Consider the following 14,045-nt stretch of genomic DNA (forward strand, 5'->3'; position numbering starts at 1 on the left):
GTCCTGGGATCGAGTCCCGCATTGGGCTCTCTGCTCAGCAGGGAGCCTGCCTCCTCCTCCTGTCTCTCTCTGCCTGCCTCTCTGCATACTTGTGATCTGTCAAATAAAATAAAATGTAACTCTCCCCAGTACCACTCAGTATTTCACATAGAAGATGATTCACAAACCCCTCTCAATGAGTGGGCTCTTTTGAAATGGTTGATGGCTCTGAAACAGTATATATGTTTATTTTACTGTCAGTAAGTTTAAGAAGATACCTTAGATCCTATAAATATTTTTGTGATAATGATGCATATTATAGTATACAGACTGTACTATAGGAAATATAAAATGGTGTCAGTACTGTAAGTGTAGTGTCTTGCAGAGATTACATGTTAATAAAAACTGTTGAACTGTTCATTACACTTATCATTAAATAAAGGTCTCTCTGAACAGGAGTAAAGGGGCTGTGGGTGGCAGGAGCATCTTGCTTCTTCAACCATAGCACTTTGGTGAAAGTTAAAAAAAAAAACTGTTACTCAGGTAAATCTCATGTATTACAGATTTAACAAATAATTTCATGGGCCTCGTGTGTCTCAGGTAAACAGCATTCAAAGTGGATAATAGATGAGAGAAGGGGTTTTAGTTATTAATCCCACATTCCTGACATGCCCTGTTTGGTTATTGTATGCTCAGACTTCCTCTCTGGGCAATTTGACTAGAGCATAACATGTAATCTAATATGCAAGCAAAGAATTGATACTTGTTTAGTTTGTATCTTTCAGTACATTTAGATTGGTCACTTTGTAGTGTTTTTCATAGTCTGGTTAACTTCTCCTTAAGGAAAACAATGTTTTCATTTTATAGGGTGAACAGAGCTAGGTGTGAAAAGGCATTGTCAATCACAGTATCAATGTTGCTTAGTACTGTTCTCAATTTTTTGTTGCTTTTTTCATTTGCCTTGTACTTTGAAGAAGTTTGTGATAGTTAATGGATGTTAATCAGACCTTTTTTTTTCCTCTCAAGGACACTTTGATTGTGTGGTCTGAAGCAGAAAATTATGACTTGGCTCTTAGCTTTCAAGAAAAAGCTGGATGTGATGAAATTTGGGAGAAAATATGTCAGGTAATTTTAAAAACTAGAAAATCAATATGCTATCTAAGTATTTTGGGTTTTTTGCTGTGCTTTTTAGCTGATGCCCAAGATTTTAAATAAATAGCATTTCATATTGATCTCTTAAATTCATTATTGTCTGTGAAAAGTTGATTTATAGGAAAGTACAATTTACTGACACCAGACTGTCCAGCCACGACCTTTGCTGAACTTCTGTATCTAGCTGCCTTTGAGAGCTCCGTCATAAGTGGTCACTGGTATCTCAGGTTTAGTAGTCCGGAACCAAACTTAATCTCTCCTACATCTGTTCATTCTCCCATCTTTCTCATCTCAGTCAGTGTCATCCAGTTGCTGAAACCAGCAACTTGGAGGTTTTATTTATCCTTCCTTCATCACTTAATCCATTCAGTCCTTCAGTTTTATAAATCTTAAATCCATTCACTTATCCTTGTTTTCACTGCTAACACAGTTTACTAAGCCACCATCATTTCTTGGCCTGGTTTATTGCTTTCATCTTGACTGGTCTTCCCAAATCCATACCACAGATAGAGAATATTTTTTAAAATGCCAATTTTTAAATATCACTTTATTCAGTAACTTCTTGTGACTCGAGTATCTCTTCAGCCTCATCTTGCATGTTCTCAGTTGATTCTAGAATTTCCTAGTGCCTCTAGTACCTTGGACTAGTGACATAATCTCCACAGTCTTGTTGGGTATGCATTTATTATGCACTCTGCATTTATTATATGCTAAAGTCATTGGCTCTTGTTACAGACTAATTTAAATCAATGTCTCCTAAGGACAGCTTCTCTATCTCCACGTTTATTCTAATTAGAGAATAATCTTCAGATTTTTTTTCTCTTTAAGATTTGAGAGAGTGAGTGGACACATGAGAGAGGGGAGGGGTGGGGGAGAGAATCTCAGGCAGACTCTCCACTGAGCACGGAGCCTGACATGGGCCAAACCCACAGTTAAATCCCACAGCAAATCTGAGGAGTCGGACCTCCAGTGACTGAGCCACCCAGGTGCCCCCTTCAGCAGATTCTTTAATTCACTGGTTCTCAGACCAGCAGCGTGACCTGGGAACTGACAGAAATGTAAATTCTGGGACCCCCATCCTGCATCTACTGAATCAGAAATTCTGTGAGTAGGTCCCAGTAATTGTATTTGAATTATACTTGAACAAGCCCTCTAGGTCAGACTTCTTTGTAGAAGGCAAGATAGTAAATAATTTTAGGCCTTGTGGGCCACACAGCTGAATAGCTGTTCAACTCAACTCAGCTATTATATTACAAAAGTAGCCATACATAACACATAAATAGCCATGGTTCTCTTCCAGTAAAATTTTACTTATGAAAATTGGTGGTGGGCCATGTTTGGCTCTAGTTTGTCAATTCCTGCTTTAGCTGATTCTCATGCACCCTGAAGCTTGAGAGCCACGGCCTTAATAAAGCTATGTGTCCTTGAGGCACAGTGTTTCCTTACCTTGTAGAATTTAGTTCTGCTAGATCATCTACTCAGCTATATTTTTCATATAGTAACCTGCCTGTCGAACTTCCCTTTTCTTCTGCTATGAAGGATTAGGTTTGTATCTGAATGCCTCTTCATACTTGTTTTTTGCTTGCTTTCCCATACAGTTGTATTCACAGCCTGCCTCTGGATTTGTGTCCTGTGGAGTTCTCCCCTAGAAAGAGAAGAGATTGAGGAGCTTGGGTATGCTAAAAGCACCCATTGCTCATATAGATCTTGTTCTCCTTCACTTCTCTGAGTCGAACAATCCCACCCTGGACACAGTCTTCTATTAAGCCAATATTTAACTCACACCTGGACTCAGTGCATTGCTGTCAGGCCTGGCTCTCCTTTAGTAAATTGTCGGATCTTTACTTTTCCTTAGTCTGTAGTTCTTCATTTACACTTGGGGCACAGGTAGTAGTAGTTCTATACTTTCTCTAGAGTAACTTAACTAGAAATCACTGTCTGTTTTGTTATTTTCTATCTAATCTTACTTGTGCACACTTTATATTCAAGATGTTGTTTTATACCAGTCTTTTATGATCCCATCTGTACTTACCAATTTTTAGATCCTGGCTTGTTCTAGAGAATTCATTACATTTTGCTCTTTGAGGTCTTAACATGTCTTTTTATTTCTTGAATGCTACTCGTCGTTTTTTGATCTAGAAACAGCAGAAAGTGTCTCCATTTTCCAAAATCTTCCTTGATAGTAGTTACTAGGTCTGGGTATATCTCTTTTCTTTTATAGACCTTTCATGGCCTTCACGTTCTCATTTTCTTCATATCTGTCCAGACAGATTGCTAAGACTTACTAACCTTTCTCTTAAGGAAGACTCTCTTCTAGCTTATTCTACCTTTTGTTTTCATTCTTCCATTGCTCCATTCAGTAAGACTGCAACGTATTTGTCAAATCATTACAGTTCCACCTTAATTCTCTGAGCATATCAGATTCCAAGAAAATCCTAACCCCAGGCCTTTTTGATGACTTTCTTAGCCTTCATGTTTGCAAATAAGCTAAAAAAAGATAGCATTTTCATTACAGTAAGGGCTCTTGGCCCTTTACATTTGACTTTTTAATCAAATGCTATCACATTTCTTTAGGTAAAGCCATAGATTGAGTTCCAGGAATCTAAAGCTGTATTGAGAATTTATATCATTAACAGATTCAGAGCCAGCCTGAGACCATGCCAGGTACAATCTGTGAATGTGCCTAGTTGCCTTTCGGTGGTACTGCCCACTGGGTTAATGTCAAGACACTATCAACTTGCAACATATTTCAAGAACTATTCCAGGCCTTTTCCCTTCCAGTATCCGTTAACAGTCTCTCTGAACCATGCTAAGCAATTTAAGTTTCTTGGCCATTTCATATACATCTAATTTTTCCATTTTCCATTTCTTTAGCATTCACCTTGGCCTGCTTTAGACAGTCTCAAACTATAGGCCAACATAGCAAATCTCATTTTATTTCAGAATAAGTCCTTGACTTTTGGGTAAAAATATTCTTTTATCTCAAAATGTATTTGTGAAGACTTCTAATTTATGTTTTTATCATTAGAGCCCCTGTCCTGACATAAAGTTGAGGTTTATGACAAATTTCTAGAGCTTCTGGGGTGATCATGAAAGCTACAGGTTTGGGTGAACAGAAGGGAAAACTTCTATGGTTTGGTTACTTTGGGTAGATTTTTTTAGGGGATTTACTGTGTTAGGCTCTGCTACATGTATGTTGCAGTTACTTTTTATATGGTTTCATTTTTGTGTGAGGACACTTATTTCCCACAGTTTTCTTACTCATGTGTTTGGGCCACCAGCCAGCATTCACAGCACATCAGTGACCCAGTTTGGTCCAGAAGCAGTTTGTGCATATTCTTTGGGCCTTGCTTTCTGGAATTGATTTTAAAATTTTCCTTGTTGCTTACAATTACATGTATATTCTGTGATCACAACATTATGATGTTTATTATTTATTTAAATTTTACTTAAAATTTTGAAGGGTTTGGTGGTGGCTATCCTGGAATATGACACTAGGATTCTTAGAACATCTCTCATATTCATCTAAGAATATCATTTAGATTTGCTTGATTATATTTTGTCAGCTATCATAAATCTTATTTAATAGGTTCAAGGAAAGGACCCTTCAGTGGACATCACTCAGGACCTTGTAGATGAATCTGAAGAGGAGCGTTTTGATGATATGTCATCACCAGGTTTAGAATTGCCATCTTGTGAATTAAGTCGCCTTGAGGAAATTGCAGAACTTGTGGCATCATCTTTACCTTCCCCCCTGCGTCGTGAAAAACTTGCACTAGCACTGGAAAATGAGGGTTATATTAAAAAGCTCTTAGAGCTTTTTCATGTGTGTGAGGATTTGGAAAATATTGAAGGACTGCACCACTTGTATGAAATTATCAAAGGCATCTTCCTGTTGAATCGAACTGCTCTTTTTGAAGTTATGTTCTCTGAGGAATGTATAATGGACGTCATTGGATGCTTAGAATATGATCCTGCTTTATCACAGCCACGAAAACACAGGGAATTTCTAACAAAAACAGCCAAGTTTAAAGAAGTGATTCCCATATCAGATCCTGAGCTGAAACAAAAAATTCATCAGACATACAGAGTTCAGTATATCCAAGATATGGTTCTACCTACCCCTTCAGTCTTTGAAGAAAATATGTTATCAACACTTCACTCCTTTATCTTTTTCAATAAGGTAGAAATTGTTGGTATGTTACAGGTGAGTTAGATCAATTTTTCCGTACTTACAAAGATACCTTCTTGATTGATACCATTTAAACTGTTAATTGATTCAGCAGAAGTAAGTACCTAATTTGAGTTTTGATTTATGTCTAAAGGTATGTATTTGGTTGATACTAGAAAAGATTACAATATATAATACTATGGGACCAGAAGGTTGTTTTGTTTCCATCAGGGAACATAAATGTGAGAAGTCTAGCTTGATGAAATCACAGGGGAATGAATGGTCTTAACAAAATGATTGAATGTAGAATTTTAGATACATTAATTTTTCAGTTATGCATAGAATAGATTCAAAGGGAAAGATAAAATGAAGAAGCCAAGAAGTAGGTCATTAAATGTAGAATATAAATTCTGTAGAATTGGTAGCACTGCCAGATCATTATATATTAAAGGCCTAGTGTTAGGGTCAAGGGAATATAGTAGATACTGGCAAATTATAGTTGAAGGTCTCCTTGCCAAAAGGCATGCTTTTGTACCAAAGGAAAGTATGGAGAAGTTGGATGTGAATATGAGTTACAACTCCACCTATCACAACAGCTATGTACTACTTGGGCAACTTTCTTAACTTCTTAAGCTTCAGTTCTCTGATTTGAAGGATGGTGCTATTAGTACCAACTCTATAAAGTCATCTGAAGATTAAAGTCATGCATGAACATTATGCAACACTCTTGAGTATTTTTTTTTTTTTTTTTTTTAGAGCGTGCAGGTGGCGGGAGGGGCAGGCGGAAAGAGAATTTTTTTTTTTTTTAAGATTTTTTATTTATTTATTTGACAGAGAGAGATCACAAGTAGACGGAGAGGAAGGCAGAGAGAGAGAGAGGGAAGCAGGCTTCTTGCTGAGCAGAGAGCCTGATGTGGGACTCGATCCCAGGACCCTGAGATCATGACCTGAGCCGAAGGCAGCGGCTTAACCCACTGAGCCACCCAGGCGCCCCGGAAAGAGACTCTTAAGCAGGCTCCACATCCAGCAGAGAGCCTGACTCAGGGCTGAAGGCAGGCTTGATCTCACAACCTTGAGATCATGATCTGAGCCAGAATCAAGAGTTGGGCGCTTAACCTACTGAGCCACCCAGGCACTCCAAGCATTATTTCAAAATATCTGTTGTAATTGCTATATTAAACTCTAGATTTTCTTTCTATAGTATGCGGAGTCTCTTAGGTCTAGTGTTTTGGGTGCTTGTATCAGAATTGCCAGGGTGTAACGTTCCCTGGATTCTGCACAAAACACAAAATCTATAACTGGCCAGTAGTCTGTTTGTAAGACACCCCCTCTCCCCCACCAAAGTCAGAGGACCTCTCAGTATATTATCCCATAATGTAGGAATTAGTTTGTTCTAACTAGAACTTTAAAGTTGGTGTGGTGTAAAGATTTGTGAGTTGCACACCTCCCATGTGTTTTATTTATTTGATGCCCACGATACTAAAGAATAACAGATATGACTTGGGAGACCTTTCCTCAGATCTATAAATAAAAGTAATTATTTGAAATCTGGATTTATTAAAGGAGGCAAATAAATGTCAGTATGAGCTGTTTGGTAGCACATTATGAATAAAGCAGTAAGCTTAACTTGTATGGCTGTTCCTTTTTAGAAAGTTGCTGTATTTTCAGAGTCCCTGCCTTTGCCATCTTAAAAGATAAACAAAACATGAATTCAGATAGAAAAGCACATATTGCATGGAGCACGGGATGTGGTGCATAAACAGTGAATCTTGGAACATGAAAAATAAAATGTTTAAAAAAAGAAAGAAAGAAAGACCAGTTTTACTAACACTGCTGTCCTGAAGCTAGGAATAATTCCAGTTCATATTGACCAATTTGATGTGCTTTTCCTATTCATTTAAGACAGGCATGTAAACAGATCATATAGGCAGTACAGTCTAGTAAGGACAGTAGTATCTCTATACAGTGTATTGTGATTGATAATGGAGGAGGGAAAAGGTTTTGGTACTAATTGTTATTCTTTGATAAGAATCTTATTTTTACAGGCTACCCTAGTGAGCCTTTGTTCCAGTCCACTTTTGATTCCTAGTTTCCTTGGATAGTCCTGAGTGTGTCTGGTCCTTCAGTGCCACATGATTCTCCTTTTGTTGTACAGGGACTTGTCACTTCACTTGTTTGTTTTCTTGGTCTTTATACCTGTGAACTGCCAGTTTTACTCATTAAGTATGAATAATTTCAAGTCTTTGTTTCCCTACATTATGCTTTGTAAAATCCTGGCTGCCCATGCTGTACTTCTGTTTTCTTGATACAGGTACTTCTTTCCAAAGTGCTGCTAGGAAGGAGATAGAATTTTATAAATTTTGTGACAACAGGTGATGGAGATAAAATTTAAAGCAGGTTCTTACCCTCTTGCATACATAATCATACCCTCCCTTTACTGTTAACTGCTCTGTACGTAATACTGTTAAACATCCTTTTTTTTTATTTATTTTTTTAAACGTTACTTATTCTCTCAACTTCTGTACCCCAAATGCAGCAGCTCAGAGACTCTTTTTCAGTAGTTTGATTTCCAGTTGGGATATATTAGATCTGGGATGCATCTTGAAATTGCATGCCATTTGAATTATGGCCTATTTGTACATTTTAGAAAAAGTGAAAATAGAAATAATCATTTTAATATCACAGAAAATATTTCCAAAGAATCTGCAACAGTGACTACAGAGTTTATAATCTAGTGAGAGATTACATACACACATATACATCAATACATATGAGGATATATTTAGACTTAGGCATGTCTATAGGGCTGAAATAGTGCTGAATCTCGTACTAGCTAAGATAGTACGGAATTAAAGTATAACACAGTCTTGGTTAGAAATAGTGATGGAAGAAATTTGAATAGGTTATCAGGAAGGTCTCTGCCACCTTCTGTGGTTGGTCTTTGGGTAAATTTCTTAAATCTGTCTCAATTATCCAATGAGGTAAGGTAACATCTGAGGTTCTTTCCAAGTTTTTTATTGACTTAACCCAGATTAGTATCCTAGGAGAGTACCTCTTTAATCTTTTTCAAAATAATGCTTATTAAATTCTGTGTGTCTGTATGAGATATTGTCAGATAATAAGTCTATCTTTTAAAGCTTTGCATTTAGCTTTTTAAATAATTGAATCCTTTTCTGTGTCTTTAAAATGTGAAAGCTTTATCTTAATTTTTACCTTCATTTGAGAGGTTGTAGAACCTTAGTCTCTAAAGGTAAGATTTTAAAACTCTAAGTGAGGGGTTTGGAAAGTATGGCCCACACCTGTTTTTATAAATAAAGTTTTATTTGAACATAGCCACATCATTTGCATATTATCTGTGGACGTTTCCTACTGTAATAACAGTTGTATAGTTGTGGTAGACCATATGGTTTACAAAGCCTTATATACTCACAATGTGGCCTTTAAATAAACTTAGGAAATAAGGCCTTGCCAGAATATAAAGAATAACCTTCCTGTATAAATCCCTAGTTTATTCTTTAATAGTTTCATTTTTCCTTTTCTGTTTTAAATACTGTTGCCAATACCATCTTTTCTTCTTCCAGTTAGTGCAATTTGTATTCTACAGTATCTGAAAATTATGTTTTAATACACTCTTATCATTAGCATAAGTTTATCCTTTGATTTAACAGGAGGATGAAAAATTTCTGACAGATTTGTTTGCACAACTAACAGATGAAGCAACAGATGAGGAAAAAAGACAGGAATTGGTAAGACATTTGATACTTATGAAAGACACAAGACTAAAACAACAGATCTTTTATATATTCATTTGTCCTTTTCCTTATTTTAGGTTAACTTTTTAAAAGAATTTTGTGCGTTTTCCCAAACGCTACAACCTCAAAACAGAGATGCTTTTTTCAAGACTTTGTCAAATATGGGCATATTACCAGCTTTAGAAGTCATCCTTGTAAGTTTGTTTCTCCTTATAGTTAATTACCATTTTATATATATATATATATATTTTTTTTTTTTTAATTTTGATTTATTTTTTAAGATTTTATTTGAGAGCATGAGCAGGGGGAGAGGCAGAGGGGGAGAGGGAAAATCCGACACCCCGCTGAGCAGGACCCTGGGATCCTGACCTGAGGCAAAGGCAGCTGCTTAACCACATGAGACCACCCAGGCCCCCCAATTACCATTATATTTTTAATCCACAAAAATATATTTTTATGTAACATGCAAGTGTTTGACTATAGCCAGTATTTAATATTAGCTGTGTCTTACATAAAGTAAAAAAGCTGTAAAATTCTAGTATTAGTCCTTACATACTACTGCAAGAATATTCAGAGGAATTTTCCGTATTTTTAATAAATAATAAGTTGTTAATTTTGCAGCCTGTTGAAATGTTAAAGAAGAAAAGTAAACAGGAGTAAAAGAAAGGAACTTTATGCACAGAACAAATTTATATGCCAAATTTCCTTGACTTCTCTTATTGCAGTGTTTTCTTATAATTTGTTAGATTTTGGATTTACATAGCTGGAAGGTCTGTATTTTTATAATTATAGGAGAAATAAGTGCTATTTATCTGCAGGGCATGGATGATACACAGGTGCGAAGTGCTGCTACTGATATATTCTCATACTTGGTTGAATATAATCCATCCATGGTACGAGAGTTTGTCATGCAGGAGGCACAACAGAATGATGATGTAAGTAAGAAGTTAACAGAGCAAAAAATAACCAACAAGGTAAATATTATTTGCACTAATAGTAAGTATTTATACGTGGGGAGCTATAACTGTATTTATTATTTATTTTAAAGATTTAAATAGCTGATATTTGGGAAAGTGTAGCCAGAATGTGAAATGGCTTATTTTTCCCTAAATTGGCTCCTGTCTCAGTTTACAAATTGTGTCTTAAAGCAGTTGCTTGTTAATGCTCAGCTTAAATGTCTTTTTAAATTTCTGAGGTCACGTTTCTTAATTTTGTCATTAACATTGTCTTGTTTTAATCATTTAATCAATAAATTGTTCTATATATGGAATTATAAGTAACTTCCCTAGGAAAACATTGACTTTGTTAGGGATAGATTCTCAAAATTACCAGGAATGAAGAAATGAAGCACAGTCCCTTGAAAAAGTATTTAGGGTACTTGTTTTACTGCCTAACCATAAGGAGAACAAGCTGTTGTCTTGTGCGCGCGCGCGCGCACACACACACACACGCACATATATACATATACATATATACATATATATATACATATACATATATATATATATATATATATATCTGTTATAGAGTAAGTGAGGGAATCTATCCTGATAATGTGAAGGGCGCTCCTGGAGTACATGGTACATGGCATATGCAGCAGCCCCAAATGTGTATGCCCTTCTGTTTTACTTTTAGATTATTAAACCAATGATCCTAATTTTTTCCCCCTCTTTCCCCCCAAAATCTTACAAGTAACTTCTAAGAATAAACTGATATATTTTTTGCCCTCAACTGCATCTTAAAAGGGGGAGCATCCTCTTGGGGGAGAAAAAAATCTATGCACAATTCCTATTGTATTTTTACAAAATGAGAAAATAGACTTCTACCTTTAAAAAAAATCTTAATGTGTTAAAGTGAAGTAGAATGCCTGGTGACTTCTTTGTTTAAGGTTGAGTTTTGTTTTGTTTTTGTTTATTGCTAGGGTAAGTGTAGGAAAGTACCAGTTTGAACTGTTGAATATTGAGTCACATTTTTCTTCAATCAAATAGTCTTATCCAGAGTGCCAAAATACCTGTTTAATTTAAAATAAAGACTATTCTTGCTGGCCCTGAAACCTACACGCACCTACAGTGACGCACTTCCTGCACACCAGTAGGCCTCCTGATTCCCAGTCCGTCTTTAGGTCCATCCTACCACTGCATACACAGACAAGAGCAGAGACTTCCTCACTGCATCTGTTTGTAGTTACTCCTTGGGCCAGGAACACCAGTCATAGAGCCTTCAGGAAAACTAGTAATCAATTTTCAGTGACATTTGGAATCCATGCAACAGACTTGTTCTCTGTGCCATCTAAATAGCATAGTATTGTTACCCTAATTTCACGCATTTGGGTACCAAGCGCATTTACTTTAAATGGAAACTTTGTATCATTTACATGAATGGAGAATAGATACAGATCTCATTTGCTATAAGTAGAAGGAATCTATAGAAATGCAGTAGAAGTAGAACAATGGTGTAAATTCTGGCTAAATGTTAAACTGAATGCCCATTAGCTTCCTTCAGAAGGGAGATTTTTGTTATCAAGAAGTGTAAAGATCTCTTACCGCCAAAGTTTGGTGTTTGCTTTAATCAAAAGAACTTAATAGAGAAAGAAACTTTCTTTTCTGTATTACTTAGTATAAATGTGCCTATCCCACACTTGAGGGAAATGCTGCCATATATCCTATTAGTTTAGTTAGTCGTATCATTTGGATTGCAGTTAACAAGACATCTAGAGCTAGATACAATGCTGTAACATGCATAGTATGTGCTTTTCCATTCTCATAATAAGTGATCCTTACTGTGTGTACTTTTCTCACCAGGATATTTTGCTCATCAACCTCATTATAGAGCATATGATTTGTGATACAGACCCTGAACTTGGAGGAGCAGTCCAACTTATGGGCCTGCTTCGAACTTTAGTTGACCCAGAAAACATGTTAGCTACTGCCAATGTAAGCCACAGGCATTTTTCTCTTTTTCATACTAGTATGTTATTTATTTATTAGTAGGAACCAATGCAGTTAAAATTCATGGAAGTGTTTTTGATTCCTTAGAAAACAGAGAAGACTGAATTTCTGGGTTTCTTTTACAAGCACTGTATGCATGTCCTCACTGCTCCCTTACTGGCAAATACAACAGAGGATAAACCTAGCAAAGGTAAGATAATGCAGGTTGGTAGTAAGGTTCTTTGTTCTTGACTTCTGAAGTTCAGAGTTGATGTAGAGTAATAGTCTTTTAAAGTTTAGCCATTTGGTTATCACAGAGGAGAGGCGTAGTAATATATTTTCAAAAAAGGTGTTCAAGGTAGAATTCCTTTAAAGTGCTATAATTGGAGATAATAAAATGTACAAGAGGAGATAATTGTTGCTGTCAGAATTTAAAAACAGTTTTCTGTTAAAGCAATACATTTTCATAGGTTAAATAGAAGGAAATAATTAGGGAAAGTCATTGTAAGTTATTTGCACTCTGGATGTGTAGAGCAAAGCTGCTTACTATTAAACTTTTTATTTGCAGTGAGGATTATTCATAAGGTTAGGGATACTTATTTCTGCATTTTATTCCTTTAGCTTGCATAGTGTGCGTTTAATTCTGAAAGGAGTTTTAGGGTCTCCAGTGGGAGATAGCTTACTGACATTTCAAGATTATTATTTTGTTGTATGAATTACCAGTGTAGTATAACTAAACCCTACTTAGAAAGTAAATGTTAAATTTATCCTTTTTTGTGATTCTAGAATCATGTCTTGGAAACCTGGTAATCATTTTTCCTGTCTACTTTATTCATATTAGGTAAAGCTTGAGGCTTCTTTCCAAACACATATATTTAGTTCTGCAAACATTTATTAAAAAACCCATTGTGTGGAAGGCATTGTACTACAATCTTTAGGGGCTAAATGGGGGAAATAAAAAGTGAGTAAAATACTTCCAGAGGCTTGCTGCCTGCTGAGGAAGAAAGGTAAGCCAATAATCATAATCCAGTGTGGGTTCATCTGTGTAATAAAGGAGCCACAAAACACATTGGAATCATTGGAGCAGAGAGAGTAATTCCACCAAAGAGCAGGTGGGATCCTTCTGGATCTCCTATGCTATGTGTACATCTTAAAAGAGCATTCTTGCACTTGGGAATAAAGTAGATCTAATAGATTTGTGTCCCAGCTCTGCCTTATCATTCAGACTTGGGTTTTGTGAAACTAATTCATCAGAGTTAAGAAAATGTAAACCACAGTTCTTGAGGCACATGGTAGGGATTCAGTGTTTGTTCCCTTTTTCTTAACTTTAAAATTTTGGGTCAACAGAAAAGATTTTAGTTGGTTGTAATTTGGATACTAAATTTAGAAAGGAAAAGAATGTTAGTCATTGAATAGAATTGTGTTTTGTTTTCAGATGATTTTCAGACTGCCCAGTTGTTGGCACTTGTACTGGAATTGTTAACATTCTGTGTGGAGCACCACACGTACCACATAAAAAACTACATTATCAATAAAGATATCCTCCGGAGAGTGCTGGTTCTGATGGCCTCGAAGCACGCTTTCTTGGCATTGTGTAAGTGTTACTTCTGGTAGAATTATGACGTGTAGATTATCATGTTGTTAGTACCTTTGGGTCTTACTGCCTGAGAAGAAAAGATCACTGATGTCAAGACACATAGATTTTTAACAGGAAACTACACCAATTATGTCGTTTCGCCATGAGATAATTGTCCTTTCATATCTTTCTCCATATACAGCAAAGGGCTTACTTAGTATGTATCCACAAAATATGTTAAAGTATTTTATTCCACTATTAAAATGGCACCTAAGGTCATTTTACCCTGTTATTTTTTAGTACTGCCTTCCTCATTACAAATTAGGCATTCTTGTGAATCTTACATTAAATCATGAAGAAAGTTTTTATAAATTGGAAAATCTATAGCTAATAGCACTGAGTTGCTAAAACACATTTTGAGTTACAGAATGCCTAGCACAAGTGTCTATAGATGGTCCATTCTTTAATTGCACAAATATTTTTTCTCT

The 14,045-nt window shown here is 36.1% G+C and overlaps 1 protein-coding gene across 2 annotated transcripts in view; it reads left to right on the forward strand.

Annotated features, from left to right (window-relative positions):
- The window catches only part of PPP4R3A (protein phosphatase 4 regulatory subunit 3A), a 36,226-nt gene that overhangs the window by 13,034 nt on the left and 9,147 nt on the right, over positions 1-14,045 (forward strand). Inside the window, exons 3-10 of one of the 2 annotated variants that reach the window (XM_047736119.1) lie at positions 1,006-1,104; positions 4,721-5,338; positions 8,971-9,048; positions 9,132-9,248; positions 9,873-10,028; positions 11,856-11,987; positions 12,090-12,192; positions 13,417-13,575. In XM_047736119.1, the coding sequence (XP_047592075.1) occupies positions 1,006-1,104; positions 4,721-5,338; positions 8,971-9,048; positions 9,132-9,248; positions 9,873-10,028; positions 11,856-11,987; positions 12,090-12,192; positions 13,417-13,575 (1,462 nt within the window). The remainder of the gene's footprint in view (positions 1-1,005; positions 1,105-4,720; positions 5,339-8,970; positions 9,049-9,131; positions 9,249-9,872; positions 10,029-11,855; positions 11,988-12,089; positions 12,193-13,416; positions 13,576-14,045) is intronic. The other variant, XM_047736120.1, reaches the window with a different exon arrangement.

The sequence above is a fragment of the Lutra lutra genome, chromosome 7 (assembly GCF_902655055.1).
Source record: "Lutra lutra chromosome 7, mLutLut1.2, whole genome shotgun sequence".
NCBI classification, from domain to species: Eukaryota; Metazoa; Chordata; class Mammalia; order Carnivora; family Mustelidae; genus Lutra; species Lutra lutra.